General features: G+C 36.3%; 1 protein-coding gene across 2 annotated transcripts in view; it reads left to right on the plus strand.

The window, feature by feature from the left end:
* LOC123547928 (uncharacterized) overlaps nucleotides 1-25946 on the plus strand; it is a 33205-nt gene extending 7259 nt beyond the window's left edge. The window contains exons 4-12 of one of the 2 annotated variants that reach the window (XM_053524724.1): nucleotides 168-302; nucleotides 3299-3370; nucleotides 7573-7672; nucleotides 8924-9089; nucleotides 13276-13380; nucleotides 15797-15899; nucleotides 19470-19643; nucleotides 20608-20711; nucleotides 25554-25934. In XM_053524724.1, coding sequence (XP_053380699.1) covers nucleotides 168-302; nucleotides 3299-3370; nucleotides 7573-7672; nucleotides 8924-9089; nucleotides 13276-13380; nucleotides 15797-15899; nucleotides 19470-19643; nucleotides 20608-20711; nucleotides 25554-25745 — 1151 coding nt within the window. In that variant the 3' untranslated portion in view covers nucleotides 25746-25934. Of the gene's footprint in view, nucleotides 1-167; nucleotides 303-3298; nucleotides 3371-7572; nucleotides 7673-8923; nucleotides 9090-13275; nucleotides 13381-15796; nucleotides 15900-19469; nucleotides 19644-20607; nucleotides 20712-25553 lie in introns of both variants that reach the window. The other variant, XM_053524725.1, reaches the window with a different exon arrangement.
* Nucleotides 25947-26667: the final 721 nt, after the last annotated feature.

Raw genomic sequence — 26667 nt, forward strand, 5'->3', positions numbered from 1 at the left:
TTTGCCCCCTAAAAATTTTTTGGGGCATTGCAAGTTGCCCTTTTCCTTTGGATGCTGATAAATTTCAATTTAGATATTAATTTTGATCAACCTCAGCATCATTTCAGTTCAAATATTTGAACGTCCTTAGTGTTGAGTTGTTTTCTTTTGATGCTGGTATATTTCAGTTCAAATATTTGATCGTCCTCAGCGTCGAGTTGTCAAGACTGCTACTGTACCAACAGAGGAAGAAAAGAAAGAATACCTTCAGGAAGTTGATCATTTTATCAAAACAGTCAAGACAGAGTTTGATGATCCATTAGGTAAGTTGTTCGGGATTTTCAGTGAGACCATCACTAATAAATGGGCGGCGAGAACTGTTAGAAAATACAGGAAGTATTTTCTGAATTCTACCAGGGCCAGATATTGAAAAACGAAGATTACATTAGTTGCACAAAAATTGCAATGAATATAATTTGTGGCAGAGAAATTAAACAGATACACAAACTCAAGCTATGTAAAACATTCAGTCACCTGCAGAGAACAAAATGGTAAACTCTTTGGGTTGGGCAGAGCACAGGAAACAAAATATAAAAGATAATCTGAATTGTACACTGCTATAACTACACATTGGCAGATTTCTAGGGCCAATAGTTTGAAACAGAAATTGGCTAGAATATTCTGTTAATTTTTTATCTCGACTATTCAAAGAATAGTCTAGCTGTTCTACTCACCCTGGTGTCGGCGTTGGCGTCACACCTTGGTTAAAGTTTTGCATGCAAGTACATATGGCTATCATTTAAAGGCATATAGCTTTAAAACTTACTTTTCCTTTTTCTAGATCAATTACCAACCTCACTGGGTCAAGTCCCATAACTCTGACATGTATTTTGAGGAAATTATGCCCCCTTTTGGACTTAAAGTTTTTCATGCAAGTTACTATCTCTAAAACTAATGCAGATATTGAATTGAAACTTTACATGTGTCTTCATGGTTATAAAACTAGTTGATAGCATCAAGTCCCATAACTCTGACCTGCATTTTGGCCAAATTATGCCCTCTTTTGGACTTAGAAAATCCTGGTTAAAGTTTTGCGTGCAAGTACATACAGCTATTACTAAAAGGCATATAGATTTGAAACTTATTTTTTTCTTTTTCTAGATCAATTACCAACCTCACTGGGTCAAGTTCCATAACTCTGACATGTATATTGGGCAAATTATGCCCCCTTTTGGACTTAGAAATTCCTGGTTAAAGTTTTACATGCAAGTTACTATCTCCAAAACTTATGCAGATAATGAATTGAAATTTCACAGTGTGTCTTCGGGATTATAAAACTAGTTGATAGCAGCAAGTCCCATAACTGTGACTTTCATTTTGGCTGAAGTATGCCCCCTTTTGGACTTAGAAAATCCTGGTTAAAGTTTTGCGTGCAAGTACATACAGCTATTACTTAAAGGCATATAGATTTGAAACTTATTATTTATTTTTCTAGATCAATAATTATTATCAACCTCACAGGGTCAAGTACCATAACTCTGACATGTGTGGGCAAATTATGCCCCCTGTTGGATTTGGAAAATTCTGCATGCAAGTTACTATCTGCAGAACAAACCCAGATATTAAATTGAAACTTAATTCACATGTGCCTTCGGAGTTATAAAACTAGTTGATTGCATCAAGTCCCATAACCCTGACATGCATTTTGGTCAAATTATGTCCCCTTCTGAACTTAAAACTTCTGGTTAAAGCTTTGCATGCAAGTTACTATCTCCAAAACTAATGCAGATACTTGATTGAAACTCTATAGATATTTTAACATTTAGGGTAATATTTTCCTGCTTCTGGAACAATAATTCGAATAGTGGAGCATTGGCTGTCTTATGGACAGGTCTTGTTAATGCAAAATATCATTTTGTGGTAATGCCAACTACCTTTACTGGCGAAATATTTTGTGTTGTTGGACACTATGGTGCGTTGAAACTTAAGAACTAGAACCTACATGCTTCAGTTAAGTTATTGCTCTAGATATTGTCAATAGTTATTAGAATGCTGAAAGTCATTATGCAAGCAGATGGGCACTAGGCAGGTGGATTGAAATTTTGAAATCAAATGTTATTAGCTCATCTGATTTTTTGAAAAAAAATGATGAGTTATTGTCATCACTTGAACGGTTATCGGCGTCGGCGTCTGCGTCGGCGTCGGCGTTGCCTGGTTAAGTTTTATGTTCAGGTCAGCTTTTCTCCTAAACTATCAAAGGTATTACTTTGAAACTTGGAATACTTGTTCACCATCATAAACTGACCCTATATAGCAAGAAACATAACTGCATCTTGCTTTTTGCAAGATTTATGGCCCCTTTTGTACTTAGAAAATATCAGATTTCTTGGTTAAGTTTTATGTTTAGGTCAACTTTTCTCCTAAACTATCAAACTATCAAAGCTATTGCTTTGAAACTTGGAATACTTGTTTACCATCATAAGCAGACCCTGTACATCAAGAAACATAACTCCATCTTGCTTTTTGCAAGAATTATTGCCCCTTTTGGACTTAGAAAATCAGTTTTCTTGGTTAAGTTTTATGTTTAGGTCAGCTTTAATCCTAAACTATCAAAGCTATTGCTTTAAAACTTGCAACACTTGTTCACCATCATAAGCTGACCCTGTACAGCAAGAAACATAACTCCATCCTGCTTTTTGCAAGATTTATGGCCCCTTTTGGACTTAGAAAATATCAGATTTCTTGGTTAAGTTTTATGTTTAGGTGAACTTTTTCTCTTAAACTATCAAAGCTATTGCTTTGAAACTTGCAACACTTGTTCACCATCATAAGCTGACCCTGTACAGCAAGCAACATAACTCCATCCTGCTTTTTGCAATAATAATTGCCCCTTTTGGACTTAGAAAATCATTTTCTTGGTTGAGTATTATGTTTAAGTATACTTTTCTCATAAACTATCAAAGCTATTGCTTTAAAACTTGCAACAGTTTTTCACCATCATAAGTGGACACTGTACATCAAGAAACATAACTCTATCCTGCTTTTTGCAAGAATGATGGCCCTTTTTATACTTAGAAAATCATGGGTAGGACAATAGTTCTATTATACAAAAAAAATCAGATGAGCGTCAGCACCCTCACGGCGGTGCTCTTGTTTTTTTAATTGCTACAGTATTGACATTAATAGTCTGAAATAAGAAATATTAAAAAAAAAAATTTTGTTTTGATTTTTTTTTACAGTTTCATGGACTTTAGGATAAATTTTGATATTACGTTGTGTATTATGTATGTAACTAAATTTATTTGTTTATATTATACAGTTGAGAAGTTGTTTTGTCCGCTCAGTCAGAAGAAGCTCTGTGGATGTTTGCAGAAATATATCCAGTCTACAGGTATGGGGAACTTCCCATAACAATAAACATGTCAGATGCTATAGATTATCACAACTCTCATTATCATACTCCAAAATGTTAAGTCATATTGAAATATGTGTCTCTTTAAAGAAGGCTAATCTTGAAAAAAAAAAAATTGTGTAGTGAATATAAAGAATTTCATAGTCACTGGCAGTTTGCTTGTGATTCTGTTTAAACATTATTTCTCAAAAGTATTTGAGTTATAGAACAGTGGCCAGTACCCAATTTAAATCAGTATTCCAGGATATTACATCTTCATGATTTGTTCTCTGCAAGTAATAGACAACTTCTAAGCGTTAATCAGGGAACTGAAAGCTTTCAGAAAATATTAACTTTTGTCAAATATACATGGAAAACAGTTGATCTTCCAGGGGATAAGACTAGCAAGCTTTTGAGTTAGTGTCTTAAGCTTTGCTTACTGAAATGACCAGGCAGACAAAGAGAATATTCTGATGTAAGGACATTTCTATTGGTTGTTTCCATAAAATATATTAATATTCAATTTGAAAATCTGTTAGAATTATTTTCAACCTTGATTTTGTACAGAAACTACATGTATATAATGTTGACCGCCCACTTAGCTCAGTAGGGAAAGTGCAGATCTACGGATTGTGGGGTTGTGAGTTTGATCCCCGGGCGGGCCGTATGTTCTCTGTGATGGTTTGATAAAAGACATTGTGTCTGAAATCATTCATCCTCCACCTCTTATTCATGGGGGGAAGTTGGCAGTTACTTGGCGGAGAATAGGATTGTACTGGTACAGAATCCAGGAACGCTGGTTAGGTTAACTGCCCTCCGTTACATAACTCAGATACTGTTTAAATATGCTGTTGAACCCAACACAAACAAACAAACAAATTAATGTTGAACAAAAAATGCCCAAAACGATACTTCAGTTTTGTAGGACTATATTTTTTTTAATGCTGATGATTGAACAAAATAACTATTACAGATCATTTTACTGATGAAAATGTAGATGATTTATCCTCTGTTTAGCTTTTTAGCACCTGATCTTTGTTCAGGGTGAGTTACCATATTAGTACAGGTGGATGGTCAGGCATCCGTAGTTTTTACTTGAACATTTTCTTCTCCGAAACTATTTGTCAAAATTACACCAAATTTGGTGTGTAGACTCCTGGGATGGTCCCCTCTCAAATTTGTTCAAATACAAATGTAGTTCCAATTGGCACCTTCTAGATGCTGCCAGAATTTCAAATAGAAACACCTTTAAACAGTTTCTTCTCATGTACCACAGGATGGATCTTCGTCAAACTTGATCTGTAGCATCATTTATAAGGTCTTCTCTTATGTTTGTTCAAATGGGGACACTTTGCCCTTTTTAGGGGTAGTTAGAGCCAGAGATAGAAATACTTTCAAGTGACTTCTTCTCATGAACCATTTGATGAATCTTCATCAAACTTGATCTGTAGCATCATTATAACCTTCAAACAACTTCTCCACATAAATCACTTGATAGATCTTTATCAACATTGGTCTGTAACATGATTAAAAGGTCCTCTCTGAAATTTGTTCAAATGGGGGCACTTGAAATAAAAATAGAAAAACCTGTAAAAGACTTCTCCTCATGAACTGCTTGATGGATCTTCATCTAACTTGGACTGTAGCATCATTATAAGGTCCTCTATCAATTTTGTTCAAATTAAGTAGCGAGGTTTTTTTTAGAGGCTGCTGTAGGTAAACATGGAACTGTCTGTAAATGCCTTTCTCCTAAATTTGTTGATGGATTCTCGTAAAACTTGGTTGTTAGCACCATTACCAGGTCCTCTCTCAGTTTTATTCAGATTGGAGCACCTGGCCCCTTTTAAGACTTTTAAAGCTAAAATGGGGGCACTTGGCCATTTTTAGGGGCTGAACAGCTAAAAATAGAAAAAAAATATTTTTAAACAGCTTCTCATGAATGACTGTATGCATCTTCATTAAACTTGGATTGTAGAATATTTTAATGTTCTTTCTCAAATTTGTTTAAATGGGAGCCTTTACTTATGACCACTTTGGTCCCCTTGTATTGTTTCTTTTAACACACACATTTTTTTTCTAATAAAGACTATAAAAAATAGAAAAATGGTATACAGTTCTGTGGACAATGCAGCAATATGCAAACTTGAACAATAGTCACTGTAAGACTGAAAGTTGGTTTCCAGTAGATAACTTTGATGCAGGATCCTCAAACTTGTTAGGCAGGTTGGTTGTTACTGGCAGCTGACCCTTATTAATTTTGAGGTTGGTTACCCAAGGACAAGGTTGTGGTGACCTTAAGCTAGAAATTGGTTTCTGATTAATACCTAAAGAACACACCATTCCAAAAATTTCAAACTTCATCGGCAAGTTGTTCATGACTGAATCTGTAGGTCTGAGGTAAATGTTTTGGTGATCTTTAGTTGCAAATTAGTTTCGGGTTGATAAAGACAGTGTTTACTTATTAGCCCACCATCATCAGATGGTGGGCTATTCAAATCACTCTGCGTCCGTGGTCCGTCCGTCCGTCATTCCGAGCCCACAAATGAACATTTGTTGGGTATAGAGAACAATAGGTAATGGTCAATTCTATTCATTCCGTAGTGTTTATTGGGTACTTTTTGTAGCATATTGGGTACTTTTTAACAAAAGAAATACCCAATAAAGGTTAATCTGTAGGAATGTGCGTCCGTCCGTCCGTTAACAATTTCTCGTTATCGCATCTCCTGAGAAACTACGGGGGGGGGATTTTGACCAAACTTTATCAGAATGATGTATTGGTACCCTAGTTGTGTCCCCCTGAAAATCAGACTGGTTCAACAATTTTTGAGTGAGTTATGGCCCTTTGTTTATTTTTATAATTTACATAGATTTCATATAGGGAAAAATTTTGAAAATCTTCATATCCAAAACCACAGAGCCTAGGGCTTTGATATTTGGTATGAAGCATCATCTAGTGGTCCTCTACCAAGATGATTCAAATTATATCCCTGGGGTCAAATGTGGCCGTGCCCCAGGGTCACATGGTTTATATATACTTATATAGGGAAAAACTTTGAAAAAACCTCTTGTCCAAAACCACAGGGCCTAGGGCTTTGATATTTTGCATGTGACATCATCTAGTGGTCTACTACTAAGATTGTTCAAATTATCCCCCTAGGGTCAAATATGGCCCCGCCCTGGGGGTCACATGGTTTATATAGACTTAAATAGGGAAAAACTTTGAAAAACCTCTTGTTCAAAACCACAGGACCTAGGGCTTTAATATTTTGTATGTGACATCATCTAGTGGTCTCCTACTAAGGTTGTTCAAGTTATCCCCCTAGGGTCAAATATGGCCCCGCCCTGGGGGTCACATGGTTTATATAGACCTGTATAGGGAAAAGCTTTTAAAATCTTCTTGTCAATAACCTACAACATTCAAATTTGGACCACATGTATAGTTTTGAGTGGCAAGATGAACAGTGACCTAGTGACCTACTTCCACATTTCTGTAGCTACAGCCTTAAAATTTGGACCACATGCATAGTTTTGTGCACCGAAAAAAACTTTGACCTTGACATTGACCTAGTGACCTACTTTCACATTTTTAAAGGTACAGGCTTCAAATTTGGACCACATGCATAGTTTTGTGTTCCGAAATGAAATTTGACCTTGATTTTGACCTAGCGACCTACTTTCACATTTCTCAAGCTACAGCCTTCAAACTTGGACCACATGCATAGTTTTGTTTACCAAAAAAAAACTTTGACATTGACATTGACCTAGTGACCTATTATCATTTATCTAGTACCTACTTTCACATTTCTCAAGCTGCAGCCTCCAAATTTGAAGCACATGCATAGTTTTGTATACCGAAATGAACTTTGACCTTGAAATTGATCTTGTGACCTACTTTCACATTTCTGAAGCTACAGCTTTCAAAATTAGACCACATGCATGGACCACATGCACAGTGATGTGTACTGAAATGAAATTTGACCTTGATTTTGACCTTGAGCTAGTCTTGAAATTTGGAACAATCAAAAATGGCTCAATGGTGGGCGCCAAGATCACTCTGTGATCTCTTGTTTTACTTATTCTATGTCAATTTTACTGCTGTCATTTGATCAGGTTTTTGTGTCAAATCCTACTTTTGAGCTTGTATCTCTTGCAGTGACAGTTCTTATCATAGTGAAAAAATGCATCGTTACTTTCTAACTTAGGAAATTCACATGTACCTGTGTTTATCAGCTTGATGAAAGAAGCTATAGAACTTAGAAAGGAGAAGTCTTACCCTGTCACAGAGGATAACAAGAAAGTCAAGTAAGATATGTTGCATATTTAACTGTTTATGTTGTTTTACTATGTTAAGAAGTTTAAATCTTAGTTTTCATAAAGATCTGTAATACATCAGCATGTTGGATTAGCAGATATTTTAATGATGAATCACAACATATGCTTTAAATGGGCAAAATCTGCTTGAGTCTACCTTTCTCATATGGCAAGGTGACCTCTTAATGTATTTGATATCGGTTAAAAGACTCAAAGGAATTGGAATAGATTTGATTTAAAGGGAACAGATTTGGACTGCATTATTATTTAATGAACATATGGTATTCAAATAGCAAACATTTTGTCTATGACACCTTGGTGAGAAAAATTCAAAACATATTTTCCTTTGCAGAATATGAAAGTTTAAAGGTAACCAGAATAATTGGATATTGATCAATGAAGATTTAAATGGTCTTACAGCTGTTTCTGATGAATAACTCAATAATTTAAGATGTGAATGGAAAAAGTAGTCTATGACTTACTGTAAAATCAGATATTTTGTCAACACCAAAATTTTACTATAACTTGTCAAATAAAAATTGTTTTACATTGTAAAATGTTCACAGAAACATGACTTACTGTTGAAACACTGTGACAAGACTATAAGTAGCAAAATATCTCTTTGGTAAATAGTTAATTTGAAGACAAACAGCTGTAGAGTGAATAACGGCAAAATCTGATTTTTACAAGGGAGCTATGTTGTTGCAATACAGTTTAACCTAACGCCCGATTAGCTCAGTAGGGAGAGCGTTGGTCTACAGATCGCGGGGTCGCGAGTTCGATCCCCGGGCGGGGCGTATGGTCTCCGTGAAGATTTGATAAAAGACATTGTGTCTGAAATCATTCGCCCTCCACCTCTGATAATTCATGTGGGGAAGTTGGCAGTTACTTGACGGAGAACAGGTTTGTACTGGTACAGAATCCAGGAACACTGGTTAGGTTAACTGCCTGCTGTTACATGACTGAAATACTGTTGAAAAACGGTGTTAAACCAAAAACAATAAAACAAACAAAATAGTTTAACCTGTTCAGAATTATTTCTCTCTTTTCTTTTAATGGAGACCACAGTCTGCATTAAATGTCACCATTTTTGTCCTGTTTTCCTTTAAGCAGTACTGTTTTACCTATTTTGAGAGATTAACTGATAATCAGTTTTCATTATATACAGGTTTGATTTTTTAATTTTTTTGTTTACCCATCAGATTTCACTATTTAAAGAAAATATATGCATATTTCTCACAGGCTTATAGGATTAGGGAATGGTCACAAGAAATCGAAACGTTATGAAGAGTTTGTTCTCAATCAAAGACGTGTATTGAAGGAAGACATGAGGCTTTGTGAGAGAGCTACACAAAAAATATTGATGTATTCCAACAACTTTCTTCATAAAAGATTGAAAACAGAAAATGTAAGTGGCTTTTCCATATATTATTAGCTCACCTGTCACAAAGTGACAAGGTGAGCTATTGTGACCGCTTGATGTCTGTCGTGCGTCATGCGTCAACAATTTGTAAAAAAATCTTCTTGAAAACCACTGGGCAGAATTACACCAAACTTCACAGGAATGATCCTGGGGTGGCCCCCTTTCAAAATTATTCAAAGAATTGAATTCCATGCAGAACTCTGGTTGCCATGGCAACCGAAAGAAAAAATTTAAAAATCTTCTTCTCAAGAACCAGAAGCCCTAGAGCTGAGATATTTGATGTGAAGCATTGCCTAGTGGACCTCTACCAAGTTTGTTCAAATCATGACCCCGGGTCAATATTTGACCCCAGCCCAGGGGACACTTGATTTTACATAGGAAAATCTTCAAAAAATTTCTAAAATAAACCAGAAAGCCTAGAGCTTAGATATTTCACATGTAGCATTGCCTAGTGGACCTCTACAAAATTTGTTCAAATCATGACCCCTGGGGTCAAAATTGACCCCGCCCCAGGGGTCACTTGATTTTACATAGGAAAGTCTTAAAAAATCTTCTTCTCAAAAACCAGAAGCCCTAGAGCTTAGATATTTGACATGTAGCATTGCCTAGTGGACCTCTACCAAGTTTGTTCAAATCATGACCCCGGGGTCAAAATTGACCCCGCCCCAGGGGTCACTTGATTTTACATAGGAAAATCTTCAAAAATTTTCTTAAAATAAACCAGAAAGCCTAGAGCTTAGACATTTCACATGTAGCATTGCCTAGTGGACCTCTATGACATTTATTCAAATCTTGACCCTTGGGCCAAAATTGACCCTGTCCCAGGGGTCACTTGATTTTACATAGGAAAATCTTCAAAAAATTTTTAAAAATAAACCAGAAGGCCTAGAGTTTAGATATTTCACTTGTAGCATTACCTAGTGGACCTCTACAAAATTTATTCAAATCATGTCCCCCGGGGTCAAAATTGACCCGGCCCCAGGGGTCACTTGATTTTACATAGGAAAATCTTAAAAAGAATTCTAAAAATAAACTAGAAGGCCTAGATCTTAGGTATTTGACATGTAGCATTGCCTAGTAGACTTCTACAAGATTTATTCAAATCATGACCGGGGTCAAATTGACCCCACCCCATGGGGTTACTTGATTGTACATAGAAAAACTTCAAAATTTTCTAAAAATAAACCAGAAGGCCTAGAGCTTAGATATTTGACATGTAGCATTGTCTATTGGACCTCTACAAAATCTGTTCAAATCTTGACCCCCTAGGGTCAAATTGACCCAGGCCAGGGGTTACTTGATTGTACATAGAGAAATCTTCATAAATTTGCTAAACATAAACCAGAAGGCCTAGATCTTAGATATTTGAGATGTAATATTGCTTAGTAGACTTCTACAAACTTTGTTCAAATCATGACCCCGGGGTAAAATTGGCCCTGCCCTAGGGGTTACTTGATTGTACATCGGAAAATCTTCCAAAAATTTTTCTAAAAATCATCAGTTTGACATTTGAAACATGTAGCTCATATTACTCAGGTGAGCGATCCAGGGTCATCATGATCTTCTTGTATTATTTACAGTACAACACAGATTGATTAATACTGCAAAAGAATTAACAAAATGTTCAAGTTATCCAGGAATTTTTACGCTGTATCCATGATGCATCTGTCAGTCTTCAGCAATTCCTTTAATTGACTTATCCTCCAAAACCACTGAATGGATTTTGTTGAAACTTGGCCTTGATGTTCCTTTGGTGGTGCTCTACCAAAAGTGTTCAAACAGTTCAAATGACATCTCCTTCTAAACTGCTGGTCTGATATTGAAATGATTTCACACAAATGGTCCTTATGTAACCTTCTACTAAGATTAATCAATTATTCTGATTTGTCAAAAAATATGGCCACCGAGTGGCATGGTCACTTTTCCCTATAATTATGTAGATAGTGGAAACTTTAGATATCTTCTTGTGTGAAACTGCTGTCCAGGTTTTAAAATTATTTTACACAAATGATCCTTGTGTGACCCGATAACCAGATTATTCAAATTATTTTGATTTGTTATAAAACTTGGCCACCAGGGGGAGTTGACATTTTTTCCTTATATGTATATATTGGAAACTTCAAAAATCTTCTTGTGTGAAACTGCTCAGAATGTTAAAATAATTTCACACAAATGGTTCTTGTGTGACCTTCTCCCAAGATTGTTCAAATTATTTTGATTTGTTGCAAAACACGGCCATCAGGGGGAGTTGACAATTTTTCCCTATATGTATATGTTGGAAACTAAAAATGTTCTTGTCAGAAATAGCAGACCCAGTTTTAAAACAATTTTACACAAATGTTTCTTGTGTGACCTTTTATGAAGATTGTACAAATTATTCTGTTTCATCAAAAAATGGCAGCTGGTGTGTGTGGTCACATTTCCTTATATGTATGTAATGGAAAACTCTTCATGTTTGATATGTAGTGGAAAACTCAATTGTTTGATATTGTCATATCACATCATTCCCCCAACTTCTTACCCCACCTCCTCGCCAACACACGCATACACATTACCTGCCCATATATATTTAGTACAGTGGAACTTCTGAATAATGACCTTCGAAAAACTGGAAACTTCTGAAAATTAGATGGCATTTTTGTGCTGATTTTTCTCCTTCTATTTCCTATATAGACTGTACTTCTAAATACCAGAACTTACAAAAATCGCAAGACACAAACAAGTAGATATTTGTTCGAATGCAAATCTGTGCCTACGGGAAAATTTTATCATTCTGTGATTCCATTGTATACCAATTAGTGTTGACTGATTATATTGATACGCATTAGAATCACAATCTGTCAATCAAAGGATCAAACAACGCCAAAGATCTTGATAAGTAGATAATGATCTTTCATTAAAGAATTGATTAGCAGTTTATATTCTGCTGTTTACCAAACTCATAAAAGTCTAGGGCTGTGAAAGGGAGATAAGCAACACATGCTCTTCCATGCCTTTGAATTTGAATCTAAAGTTTTGTTCAAAGTTTACATTGGTAAACAATACACATTAAAGATTTCTGCTCCAAAATTTGTTACAAATATACTGGGCTTATAGACAAAAATAAAGGGCATATGTGGGCATTCGAACTCCGGACCTCGCGCATATAGAGCATGCATGCTCACCACTGGACCAGAATTTTTAACTTAGAATTTTTGGTTAAAGTTTTTAATAAAGTCAAATATCTCTGTTACTATCAAAGCTATTGACTTGAAACTTAAAATACTTTTTTACCATCAAAGTCTACACCAGGAAAAAACAATCGTCATAACTCTGTTTTGAATTTTGACAGAATTATGCCCCTTCTTAACTTAAAATTTTTGTTTAAAATTTTTCATAAAGTCAAATATCTCTGTTACTTATAATTAAAGCTTTTGATATGAAACTTAAAATACTTATTAACCATCAAGGTCTACACCAGGAGACACAATTCCCATAACTCTGATTTGAATTTTGACAGAGTTATGTCCCTTTTTAACTTGAAATTTTTTTTACTGGCAAAGCTCTAATTCAGAGTCAAGCACTGAGAAAAGTCGAGCGCGCTGTCTTATGGACAGCTCTTGTAGAATCCCAGCTTTTTACGAAATCTTCATCATTTTCATAATTAAGGTTATTAAGACAACATAGAAACACGGTAAAACTGAATTGTCCCCAGGACAAAATTAAAATAATTTACAAGTCTGAACTTGCTCCAAATTACAAAGAACGACTTATGATATGCAGTTGTATTTGTCCAAAACACTCTGTACTTCCAAATACCGGAAACTCCCAAAAAACCGGACTATTCTTCTAGTCCCGAGGGTGTGCGGTCTTTGAAACTTACTCTGTAGATACTTTTGAAATATTCTTGTCAGAAAACACTGGCACTATTTCAGTATAATTTCACAGACATTTTCCTTGCAGAACCATGTACCAAAACTGTTCATGCAAGCAGTGTAACTCAGATGAGCGATCTAGAGCCATCATGGCCCTCTTGTTTGAAAGTTTGCTTTTCTTGATGTGAAGGTGATAATGCAGGGCTCTAGCTAGGCTTGAATTTTAGGGAGAAGTGTTAAATTAAAGTATATGTATTATCCAGATTTTAAGAAAAAGAGTTGACACAAATTTGGAGATGTGAATGATGTTGTTTCAGAGACCATGTAGAGTAGAGAGAACAAGGGGGAAAGCTGCTCTAGGACAATTGCCAGATTTACACACCATGATGGATCGCCATTGCTGTTCTGATAACTGTGTCATGGTATGTCTGTCAAATCTAGTGTATGATATATCAGTAACTGTACTTTATCAGATAAAAAGTCTCTTACAATCTAAACAAAGTTAAATGTTCCCCTTGTGAAGTAGTATCAGCCATCACAGTTAACAAGGTGCCACTGTCATATAGATAAACCAGTACTTTTGAGCATTTAGGAGAGAAAAGGTACTTGGTGAGGCTGAGTGGCTATGGTTGCACTCTGAGAATTAATTGCCCTGTCCCTGGGAATCACTTTCCAAATCACTGAGAATTGTTTGTGGTATCACTGAGTATTATTTGCCATATCTCTGAAAATTATTTGCCATATCACTGAGAATTATTTGCCATATCACTGAGAATTATTTGCCATATCACTGAGAATTATCTGTGCTATTTATATTGAGAATTACTTGTCCTATCACTCAGAATACTTCCTGTCACTTGGAATAGCTTGCCCTGTTACTGAGAACTACTTGCAGCTTTGAAACTGAGAATTATTTGCCCTATTCCAGAGAATCAGTTGTTGTATCACTAGGAATTACTTGCCTGATTACATCCCTGTCACTGCGAATTACTTGCCATATCTCTGTTAATTACCTGTGCTATTTATATTGAGAATTACTTGCTCTGTCAGATCTGTCACTTGGAATATCTTGCCCTATTTTTGTCGAGCCTGCTTGCAGAAGTGAAGATATAGTTGTCCAAATGGCTGTTCGGTGTATGTGCATGTGTGCATGCGTCTGTCCGGATTTGTTTGTCCAGACCATAACTTTGACATGCATGAAGCAATCTTGTATATTTGGTGTGAGTGTTAACCTCATTGAGACGGAGTGTCATGCGCAAACCCCAGGTTCCTATCTCAAATGTCAAGGTCACACTTAGAGGTCAAAGGTCAAATACAATAATGACTTTGTCCGGAGCATTTCTTCTTCATGCATGGAGGGATTTTGATGTAACTTGGCACAATTGTTCACCATCATGAGACGGAGTGTCTTGCGCAAAAATCAGATCCCTAGGTCTAAGGTCAAGGTCACACTAAGAATTCAAAGTATACAAGAATGACAACTTTGTCTGGAGCATTTCTTCTTCATGCATGGAGAGATTTTGATGTAACTTGGCACAAATGTTCACCACCATGAGACGGAGTGTCATGTGCAAGAACCAGGTCCTTAGGTCTAAGGTCAAGGTCACTCTTAGAGGTCAAAGGTCAGATACAAGAATGACTTTGTCTGGAGCATTTCTTTTTCATGCATTGAGGGATTTGATGTAACTTGGCACAATTGTTCACCATCATGAGACAGAGTGCCATGTGCAAGAACCTAGAATTACTTCCCTTTGTTGTTACTATAAATAGCTTATACTGTAACTTTTTTTATTACTGGTCGTAGGGAAAAATCAAGACCACTTTTCTGTAGTACAACATGCATGTTACATCCAATTTTGAGGTGTATTTTGACCTATATCTACTGGTAAGGATCTTGTGTGGACTTAGAATTTTTTTTTTTTTAAGATTTACTTCCCTTTGTTGTTACTACAAATAACTAATATTGTAACTTTTTTTTTATTTGGCATAAATGTATGCCTTAATGAGACAGAGTGTTGTGTGCATTTACTCCCAGTCCTTTTGACAGCTGATGGGCTCGACATGTTGCCCGTGGGCATCTAGTTTAGAACTTCTTGCCCGGTTACTGAGAACAACTTGAAGTTCTTGTAGTTCTGTTACTGAGAATTACTTGCCTTATCACAGAGAATCATTTGCTCTGTCACTTGGAATAATTGCTTCTATTACTGAGAATCACTCTCTCAGTTGTTAAGAGTTACCTGCTATGTTTCTGGGAATTTTGCTTGTCCTATTACCATTTGATTTCAGCCTCATCAGGAGTCAGTTTCTTTTCATATAAGTAAGCCATCCAACTTAAGTTTATACATGGCCATCCTTGCCTAAAGGAATACTGACAGTGGAAATTGAGTTCTTTTTAAGATGATCTCAGTTGTGTTACAACCTAACAAATAGAAGTTTCTGGGCAGTGCATGTTACAGCAATGATCAGAAGTTTATAAGTAAAGTATACCCTCGTTTAATGACACTTCTCAAGAGCAAAATCCTCCCTTAAAGACAGATCTTTTTGTCAGCAAAACTTTTAGTAAACTTCTATTAACTCTTATCATGCTAGACACGATTGATTCTGCCTTTGTGACCAGTGTAGACCATGATCAGCCTGCACATCCATGCAGTCTGATCATGGTCTGCACTGTTTATCATTTGGTCAGTATCTTTTTGGTAAGCACCCTTTTAATAGTTAATGGTACTGTCCACATTGGAAGATGGTCAGTTTAGCACGGTAAGGGTCAAATAACCTCTTGAGAGCAACAACATCTGTACAACAAATACATGTATGTGATGCTCTGTATTAACATTTCAGTTGGCATTGACACATAAAAGACTGTTACAGGACTGGAGGGATCGGGCGTTACAAGGACAACAGGAAGCCCGTAGAGTAATGGCAGAGATGTTAACCCCAGCAGGTATGTATTGGCTTCAACTAAGGATCAATTATGTCTCTGTAGAGAATACTTGTTTGTAACTGAAAATGCAAAAATATTTGTAAGATGAAGAGAAAACAAAAAAAAAAAAACCCAAGTTCTGGTGGCCATCTTCATTAAACAGTTTCTTGTAATATACAGCTGTGCTTTCAAAGTCCCTGTTTCTAGATATTCTTTTCATGTTTTTATGTTAACCTTTATTTAACAGTCAAATTCACTTAAAGACCAGTTTTACTTGCTGTATTGTGTGGCAGCCTAAGACTGACTTCACTGTAGTTAAGGGTATGATATGTATGCTGATAAGATAATAACTTCTGTCTGATACATAACTAAGGTAATAGTACTATTATGTATTCTGAAGATAAATTAAAAACATTTAATCCACGTTTCTGTTTGTATTGATTGAATCATCAGGAAAGTAGGTCTTGGAATAAACACATTTGGATAGTATAAAGAGGTTAGTGGTTTTAAGAAATCATTAAGACCATATCATTGTGGTTTCAAATGGTTGCTTCTTGGATTGAAATAGAATAGATTATATAACATATTTTAGAAAAAAAAATGATAGTGATTTTAGTAAATTCTCACTTGCCTTCAAAAATACATTATGGCCTTACTTTGGACACGTGATCTAGGCAGAAAATGCAAAAATATTTATAAGATGAAGAGAAAACAAAAAAACCCAACTTTATATCATTTTACTGGACAAATAAAGCTGCAAGTTTACTATTATGCTATGATAATCTGCATTAAATTCTAATTGCTTTGTTGGGGAAACCATACACAATTTTAGCTCTTGCCAGTTTTCCTACTTGCATTCAGCCAGGACCTTCATTTACTTTACCAGACAGGTCAGATGTCCTTCATTTACTTTTCCAGACAGGTCAGACGTCTAGATCATTTGACTTTGAAAGTGATTGTATTAACTGCTGTGAAGTAAAGAATACAAATATTCTCATTAAGATAGTCAGTCAAACTTCGTTTGCTCGAACTCTGATAATTTGTACACCAGTCTTTGCTTGAACTCATTGTCCGGTCCTGGCAAAATTCCAGTATATTGTATTTTGTTCGATGGCTCAAACTACCGATAACTAGAACAAATTTTGCTGGTGGTGTTGAGATCGAGCGAATGAAGTTTGATGATTACTCTAAAATTAGGCATAAGCACACCCAGCAAGTATTCTATAAAACACTGATATACACCCAAACCTGCATTAGTGGCCACCTGTATTAAGCAGCCACTTGCCTGAAATAGCTGGTCAGCTAAGTTTGCAAATTGATTTTTGTAACCTCCAAACAAAAAAATTGTAAGTGGGGGTGCGGGGGGAGGTATACTGGTTTCAGGTTGTCCGTCTGTGCGTAGACACAGTCTTATGCGCATCATCTCTCCTCATCCCCTTGACACAGTTCAATGAAACTTCACACAAGTGATCAGTAACAACAGTAGTTGTGCATGGGGTATGTTAGGTTCTTGAAAAAAAATTGCAGAGTTATGGGACTTTGTTTTTTGTTAACATACTATGTACATACAGTCTGCATATGCTATCTTGTGCGCGCCTAATCTTCCAAACCCTTGCACACAATTTAATGAATGAAACTTCACACAAGTGATCAGTACCAACCCTAGTTGTGCATGGTGCATGTTACGTTCTTTTAAATAAATATTCTGCAGAGTTATGGGACTTTGTTTCTTGTTAGCATACTGTGTACATACAGTCTGCATATGCAATCTTGTGCACGCCTAATCTTCCGAACCCTTGCACACGATTTAATGAAACTTCACACAAGTGATCAGTACCAACCCTAATTGTGCATGGTGCATGTTACGTTCTTTTAGATAAATATTCTGCATAGTTATGGGACTTTGTTTTTATGCCCCCGAAGGGAGGCATATAGTTTTTGAACCGTCTGTCGGTCTGTCGGTCTGTCAGTCTGTCGGTCTGTCGGTCTGTCCGCAATTTTCGTGTCCGGTCCATATCTTTGTCATCGATGGATGGATTTTCAAATAACTTGGCATGAATGTGTACCACAGTAAGACGACGTGCAGTGCGCAAGACCCAGGTCCGTAGCTCAAAGGTCAAGGTCACACTTAGACGTTAAAGGATAGTGCATTGATGGGCGTGTCCGGTCCATATCTTTGTCATCGATGGATGGATTTTCAAATAACTTGGCATGAATGTGTACCACAGTAAGACGACGTGCAGTGCGCAAGACCCAGGTCCGTAGCTCAAAGGTCAAGGTCACACTTAGACGTTAAAGGATAGTGCATTGATGGGCGTGTCCGGTCCATATCTTTGTCATCGATGGATGGATTTTCAAATAACTTGGCATGAATGTGTATCACAGTAAGACGACGTGCAGTGCGCAAGACCCAGGTCCGTAGCTCAAAGGTCAAGGTCACACTTAGACGTTAAAGGATAGTGCATTGATGGGCGTTTCCGGTCCATATCTTTGTCATCGATGGATGGATTTTCAAATAACTTGGCATGAATGTGTACCACAATAAGACGACATGTCACACGCAAGACCCAGGTCCGTAGCTCAAAGGTCAAGGTCACACTTAGACGTTAAAGATCATTTTTCATGATAGTGCATTGATGGGCATGTCCGGTCCATATCTTTGTCATTCATGCATGGATTTTAAAATAACTATGCATGAATGTGTGACACAGTAAGACGATGTGTCGCGCGCAAGACCCAGGTCTGTAGGTCAAAGGTCCTAAACTCTAACATCGGCCATAACTATTCATTCAAAGTGCCATCGGGGGCATGTGTCATCCTACGGAGACAGCTCTTGTTTGTTACTATACTGTATATATACAGTCTATATGCATACAGTCCACATAATTATGCAATCCTGTGTGCGTCATATTGCAATGTACTGTGTTAGTGCATGTGGGTCTTACATTCATCACCATTAGTGATAGCTATAGTTTGTTCTAATTGCAAAATGTTTTAAGCAGCCTGACTCTATCTTTCCATTGACTGACTGCTTATTACAGGCTTGACTGTACTTCCAGGGACTGAAGAACACAGCGGGACCTATATTAAATGTCTCTAACATGCATTTTCTTGAAGAAAGTTGTCACTGATTAAATAAAACAAAAGATGGTGGAGTCTATGCTTACAAAGAGGCTTTTCGCAGATTTTATTATACTTTTCAGTCAAACAAATACACTGTAAAGTCTAGTCAATAAGCAACTCTAATTTGTAGTGGTGGTGTAGGGCCTAAGTTTCCATGAAAAATTCTAGAGTGCATTTTATGTCATTAAAATATCAAGTAAAAACTGCCATGTGGTTTCAGCAAGTAATTACATTTTAGTTAATATAGTTAATTAAGTTAAGGAAACTATTTTACAGATCAAAACAAAGTTAAAGATGATTTAATGATTTGTTCTTCTACTTCCTTTTATATGCACGTTCTATTTAGGAACCACCATCCCATACCATTTTTAACTGGTGAGTGAAGTCTTTAGGAGTTATGAGAGGTCAAAATATAATCAAACAGGCTCCCTAAACACCAAGCAATTATGTTTTATTATCTGCTTTCAGGTGCTACACACATCAACTGTTATAGTTTTATTTCCATGGTAACGGGATGCTCACAGACGACGATTGCTAGGGTATATAACCAAATGATTGACACGGGAGGGATAAGAGACCCACCTGAACATGGCATGAAGCGAGTCTGGCAGGAACATTATAAACAAACCAAAACATCTGAAGGTTTGTCTTTTAGCAAACCTGAACCAAGAAATAAATGTGATACAAGTAATGAAATAAATGAAAGTAGGAATTGTAAAGTATATAAAATCCCATGTCAAGTTGGAAGGGTCATATTAAAGAGTTGTAACAGAGTAATTGTTATATCTTGCAGTGACAATCACCTTAAATCAGCTTAACAAAGGAATCACAATTCTCCAAAATTTTGAATATGCATGATATAGTAACCATTTTTGTACAGCTTTATCTGGTGGACCAATACAACAGGACTATGTTTACATATTTAAGTGAAAAATCATTAAAAAATATCCAGTATTTGTCAGATAGGAAGAGATTTTCAACACAGTAGTAATCATATATTTTATAAATATGCTTAAGGGGATGAGGTGGCCTATCTAACTTAAGGTGTCGGCAGCTAAATCAGAGGTGGTGGGTATGGGTCCAACTAGGATCTGACACTATTGCAGATTTTCTAGGAAGTTGATCTGAGAGGGATGTATTAATAAGCTTAAAGCTTTCATCAAAATTGAGCTAAAATATACAAGTATAAATTAAAAGATGGTCTGATTTATTTTCACTTATTCTCCTCCCAGTCATTTGTTCTGCACACAGTTATTTATACTACTCACAGTCGTTTATTCTGTGCAGATTTATTTATTTTATGCACAGTAAATTATTCTGTACAGATTTATCTATTTTATGCACAGTCATTTATTCTGCACAGATTTATCTATTTTATGCGCAGTCATTTATTCTGTGCAGATTTATTTCTTTTATGCACAGTCATTTATTCTTTGCAGATTTATTTATTTTATGCACAGTCATTTATTCTGTGCATATTTATTTAATTTATGCACAGTCATTTATTCTGTACATATTTATTTATGTAATGCACAGTCATTTATTCGCAAATGTTGGATTTATAAGTGATCAGTTTATTACTGCAGTCAGTCTTTATTTACTTCAGGAAACAAGGATACAAGTTCAAGTACCGTGTCTGCTGAAAGTCTAGCACAGGAAGTGACATCATCACATGGACAAACCAATCAAAACACAGTTATTGATGCAGCAGTATGTTAAACTTTATTATGTTCCTGAGTGTGTTGGTTTGGGTTTAACATCTTATTCAACAGTTTTTGAAAAACGGGACGTAACCATAGTTCACGCTCGTAAATGTAGGTTCACAATTGTAAACCCAAGTTCACGGTCGTAAACATAGGTTCACGCTCGTAAACGAGCATAAACATAGGATAACGATCGTAAACATAGGATAACGACCGAAACTGATAGTTCAATCGAGAAACCTAGTTTATGAAACGTTAACCATGGTTTACGGTCGATATATTAGGATTATAGAATCAACAATGAAATTTGGGCGTGAACATGGGTTTACGGCCATGAACCTATGTTTACGGACGTGAACCAATGTTTACGACTGTGAACCATAGTTTACGGACGTGAACTTATATTTTCGAACGTGAACCTATGTTTACGAACGTGAACTTGGGTATACGAGTGTGAAATTAGGTTTACGTTCGATAAACCAGGTTTTTCGAACATAAAACCAGGTTTTTTGAATACTAACCTATTTTTTTTGAGCGAAAACATAGGATAATGTCGTAAACAATAGTTCACGCTCGTAAACATAGGTTCACGTTCGTAAACCCAAGTTTACGGTCGTAAACATAGGATAACGACCGAAATTCATAGTTCAATTGAAAAACCTAGTTTATTGAATGTAAACCATGGTTTACGATCGATATACTAGGATTATCAAATCAACTATCAATTTCGGCCGTAAACCTATGTTTACGATCGTGAACCTGTGTTTACGAGCGTGAACATAGGTTTACGAGTGTGAACTTAGGTTTACGGCCGTGACCATAAACCATAGTTTACGGACATGAATCTATATTTACGCACGTGAACGTAGGATTACGGGCATGAACCTATGTTTACGACCGTGAAACTAGATTTCTCGAACAAAACTATGATTTCCGGTCGTAAACCTAGGTTCACATTCGTAAACTATGGTTCACGTCGTAAACCTAGGTTCACGCTCGTAAACTTAGGATAACAACCGAAATTTATTGTTCAATCGAGAAACCTAGTTTATCGAACGTAAATATGGGTTCAAGAACGTAAACTATGGTTTACACCTGTTATCCAGTGTTTTCGCTTGTAAATATAGGTTAATATTTGATAATCCTAGTTTTTCGGCCAAGAACGTAATTATTGGATAATTGGCTTGCCGTGAACCATAGTTTACGAGCGAGAACCTATGTTTACGACCGTGAACTTGGTTTTACGAGCGTGAACCATAGTTTACAAACGTGAACCCAGGTTTACGTTCGATAAACTAGGTTTTTCGATTGAACTATGAATTTCGGTCGTTATCCTATGTTCACGAACGTGAACCTATATTTATGGTCGTAAACCCATGTTCACGGTCATAAACCCAAGTTTACGGTCGTTAACATAGGTTCATGTTCGTAAATCATGGTTCACGCGTGTGTACCCAGGTTTAAACTCGTAAATATAGGTTCACGCTCGTAAACTTAGGATAACGACCGAAATTCATTGTTCAATCGAGAAACCTAGTTTATCGAACGTAAACCTGGGTTCACGAGCGTAAACTATGGTTTACGCCCGGTATCTTATGTTTTCGCTCGAAAATATAGGTTAGTATTTGAAAAACCTAGTTTTACATTCGAAAAACCTAGTTTATCGATCGTTAATCCTAGTTTTTCGACCGTGAACCGGGGTTCTCGTAATTAATGGATGATTGGCTTGCCATAGGCGTCCACAGACTTTGTCCGGAGCATATCTTCTTCATGCATGGAGGGATGTTGATGAAACTTGGCACAGTTGTTCACCATGATGAGACGGAGTGTCATGCGCAAGAACCAGGTCCCTAGGTCTAAGGTCAAGGTCACACTTAGAGGTCAAAGGTCAAATTCAAGAATGACTTTGTCCGGTGCATATCTTCTTCATGCATGGAGGGATTTTGATGAAACTTGACACAATTGTTCACCATCATGAGACGGAGTGCCGTGTGGAAGAACCAGGTCCCTAGGTCTAACGTCAAGGTCACAGAGGTCAAAGGATACAAGAATTAAAACTTTGTCTAGAGCATTTCTTCTTCATGCATGGAGGGATTTTGATATAACTTGGCACAAATGTTCACCACCAAGAGACGGAGTGTCATGTGTAAGAACCAGGTCCCTTGATCTAAGGTCAAGGTCACACTTAGAGGCTAAAGGTCTGATACAAGAATGACTTTGTCCGAAACATTTCTTCTTCATGCATGGAGGGATTTTGATGTAGCTTGGCACAATTGTACACCATCATGAGATGAAGTGTCATGCGCAGGTCCCTTCTTTAGAATTACTTCCTTTTGTTTTTACTATAAATAGCTTATATTGTAACTTTTTCATTACTAGTCGTAGGGAAAAATCGAGACCACTTTTCTGTAGTACAACATGCATGTTACATCCAATTTTGACCTGTCTCTACCTGGTAAGGATTTTTGTGTGGACCTACAATTTTTTTGGGGGGAATTTTTTTTTTTTAGATCAACTTCTCTTAGTTGTTACTATAAATAACTTATATTGTAACTTTTTTTTATAATTGACCGTAGGGAAAAACCAAGACCACTTTTCTGTGGTACAACATAGATGTTACTTTCAAATTTTAGGTGTATTTTAAAGTATCTCTACCTGGTAAGGAGTTTTTATGTGGATTTAAAAAAAAAAAGAATTACAATAATTACTAAACAACCAAAAATTAAAATTCCATTTGCAAATACAGGTGCTAGTGTAAAGAAATTAGCTGTGACGGGCATATAATGTGACATTCTGACTCTCTTGTTCAGTCATATAAACGACGGTGTCTACTTGTAGCAGAGCTTTATAGTGCTGCCTCTTTGGAATATTCCGCCGTAGACATGTGACAAGATATCACACCCAAACACATTATAATAACTACGGGCTGAACAGTCCTTGCACTATCCTCTTAATGCTGAGCGCCAAGAGAGGAAGCTACTAGTACCAGTTTTGACGTCTTTGGTATGATGCAGCCAGGGATCAAACCCACAATCTTCCACACTTGAAGTGGGCGCTCTGCCACTAGGTTACTGGGGCGGTTGTTATTATTATGCTCCTGAACAAATTCTGCGAAAGATATCACTGCTTATTTATATGTCTGTCCTTAAACCCTTATCTGGTTACTGTTTATTTGATTGCAATTATCACAGTCAGGTGGTACACAAACCCGTACACCACTCCAAACTAGTCAAGGCAACACTTTTACCACCACAAAGGCCACCATTAATATCACTGAACACTTCGGGTGTCATTGACCACAACTAGATGATTAATATTTGGAATGAAAAATACGTTCTTTGGCTAAGTTTTTTTTTGATTGGTCAATTTCCCTTAGAGTTATTGCCCTTGATCTAATGAAAAATTCCAAAAAATGTCCGTCCGCAGCCATTTCTAAGTAACTATCTGGTAGAATTTCATAAAACTTGAAAACATGCACCAACATACTGCGATGATGCCCATCAAGTTTTTTTTGGATTGGTCAATTTCCCTTAGAGTTATTGCCCTTCATTTAATGAAAAATCCATGTCTGAAGCCATTTCTCAGTAATAAGCTGATAGAATTTCAAGATAACTTGAAATAAATCTGAACCTACATACTTCGATGATGCCTGTCATTTTTTTGTTCAATTGGTTAATTTTCCTTAGAGTTATTGCCCTTTAATTGTTCAAAAAATCTACAGATTTGTACATAACAAACCAACCAATTGGTAGAATTTCATTAAACTTCTTTCATTCTTTTCCATGAAAATTTATTATAAACATGTGAATTTCTGTACCCACACCTGGTCACCACCTTGCCTTGGTCACCTCCCCCCCCCCCCCCCCCCCCCCCCCCCAAAAAAAAATCATCATTTTTAATTTTCCATCAATATTTGTAATCAACATGTGAAATTTTGTACCCTCACCTGGTCAGCCCCACTGCCCCCAACTCTCCCCCAAGAAAAACATTCATATTCTGTTAAAATGATTTTGGCTAATGAAATTACTTGCTTCTTAGTTACATCCTTAACTTCTTGCTGGATATATTTTTTGGCCATTCCTCACCACAAGCACTTTCGGCGGGGGATACCAATTCATCGAATTTGCTTGTTTCAAACACTAAAATAACTAAAACATGCATTAGGGGTATGTTATGGTCATGTAGTTATGATTGCCACACAGTTTGGCAGAGCCTTAAATAGAATAAATAAAACAAACACTAAGGCTGCAATTATCCTTAGTCTAATAAAAAGAAATTAACATAGTACCTGTCTGTACATGGTTGTCAAGCCATACCATTGGTTTTAGTAACTATTTATTTTGCTACAGCTTAATCATCAATTTTTCTCGTGGCAAAAAAAATTCAATAGTTATACAGTGAAAACATTTTGTCTTTGTTGGATAATCTGAATGCTGTATTCTATTGAAGGTCTGTTGTGCTAGCCCTGTTCCTACCTATATCTGAAAAATTGCAAAGAGAGACATCTGGCTTATATATCCATTCTAGCAGGAAAGATATCATACCTTAGCTGTAGCATAACATTTAGCCTGCTAAATTTCTAAAATGGACTGGTCCATCATTCAATTTAAGCACTACCATTTATTATTCGAAGGGGTGTTCACTGAAAATTTACAGACCGAATAGCGAACAGTGCAGACCATGATCAGACTGCATGGATGTGCAGGCTCATCTTGTCTGCACTGGTTGCAAAGGCAGAATTACTTGCTGGCAGCAGGCTAAAGGTTAATACTAAATAGGAATAGATATGAAATAATTTCAAATAATGTAAGCTTAAAATAGTACCAAAACATTTTCCTTACTTTAACAGACTTTGAATGCAGTGAGACAACATAAGGTGGCCTGGATGCAGGACATAGCCAAGAAACAGTTACAACAACAACAACTTGCCTTGCATCTACAGAATCTAATGATGAACAAAAAGAAAGTGAATGTTCCAGACCAGTATCAGGTAACTTCTGAACGTTTGATGTTTTCTTTAAGGATATTTTTGTTCAGATAAATGTCTCAGCATTTTGTATATAAGATACAGTTAGATTTGTGTTAAAGACCTTTTGTGAACAAAGATAACCTGAGCCTAAAGACTTTGTCGCATTCATTTAAACAGTTTAATATCCAGTGAATAAGTATCTCCTACACAATGTTTTGCTTCCAAGTGTATGGCATTTATATACAGGTTTAACTGTAGTTACTTGTTTTATTATGCAGTAGTAAACACAGATTTACATTGCAGAAAACTTTAATGTTTGAGGACTGTATTTTGTTTTTCCCATGACATGTTTTGCATTCTTTTTGTAGATATCTCAAGTCATTGATGAAATTTTTGGGCTAAAGGGAAGATTGTGTGTCTCTAAAAATGTATACAGTTTTAAAATTGAATTTTAAAGGAAAAGAAATTTTATTTATAAATGGAGGATAAGGGGGTTTTTTTCCTTTTTAAAAGGTTTTTATTTTTTTATTTTTTTAAAAAGGGGTTTTTTTAATTTTTTTTGGGGTTTAAGGTTTTAAAGGGCCAGATTTAGTAATTTGTTTTAATAATTTTGTTTAATTTATTTGGATAAAATGAATATTTATTTTCTTAAAATTTTTTTTTTTGGGAAAATTTTGGGAACTGTAAAGCAATCTTCCCAACAACAGTACAAGCCGATGAAATCTCTCATAATCATTTGAAAAAAGGGCAACCAGTTTATCTTTGGGAACATTACAACAAAACCCTTTTTTCCGCTGTTTTTGGCTTAAATCCAACTGTTTTTTGGTGGAAAGGTCATGTTATAACAGGCCCAAGTCATCACCCATTCTGGTAAAGGGTTTCACGTAAAAACAAGTGTTGCTCCCGCCTCCTCCCCAAAGGAGTAAACTTAAAAAAAAAAGTGGAACCAATCCATTTAAAATTTTTCCTTAAATGTAAACCGGGGACTAACTAC

This window comes from Mercenaria mercenaria, chromosome 15 (genome assembly GCF_021730395.1).
Source record: "Mercenaria mercenaria strain notata chromosome 15, MADL_Memer_1, whole genome shotgun sequence".
NCBI classification, from domain to species: Eukaryota; Metazoa; Mollusca; class Bivalvia; order Venerida; family Veneridae; genus Mercenaria; species Mercenaria mercenaria.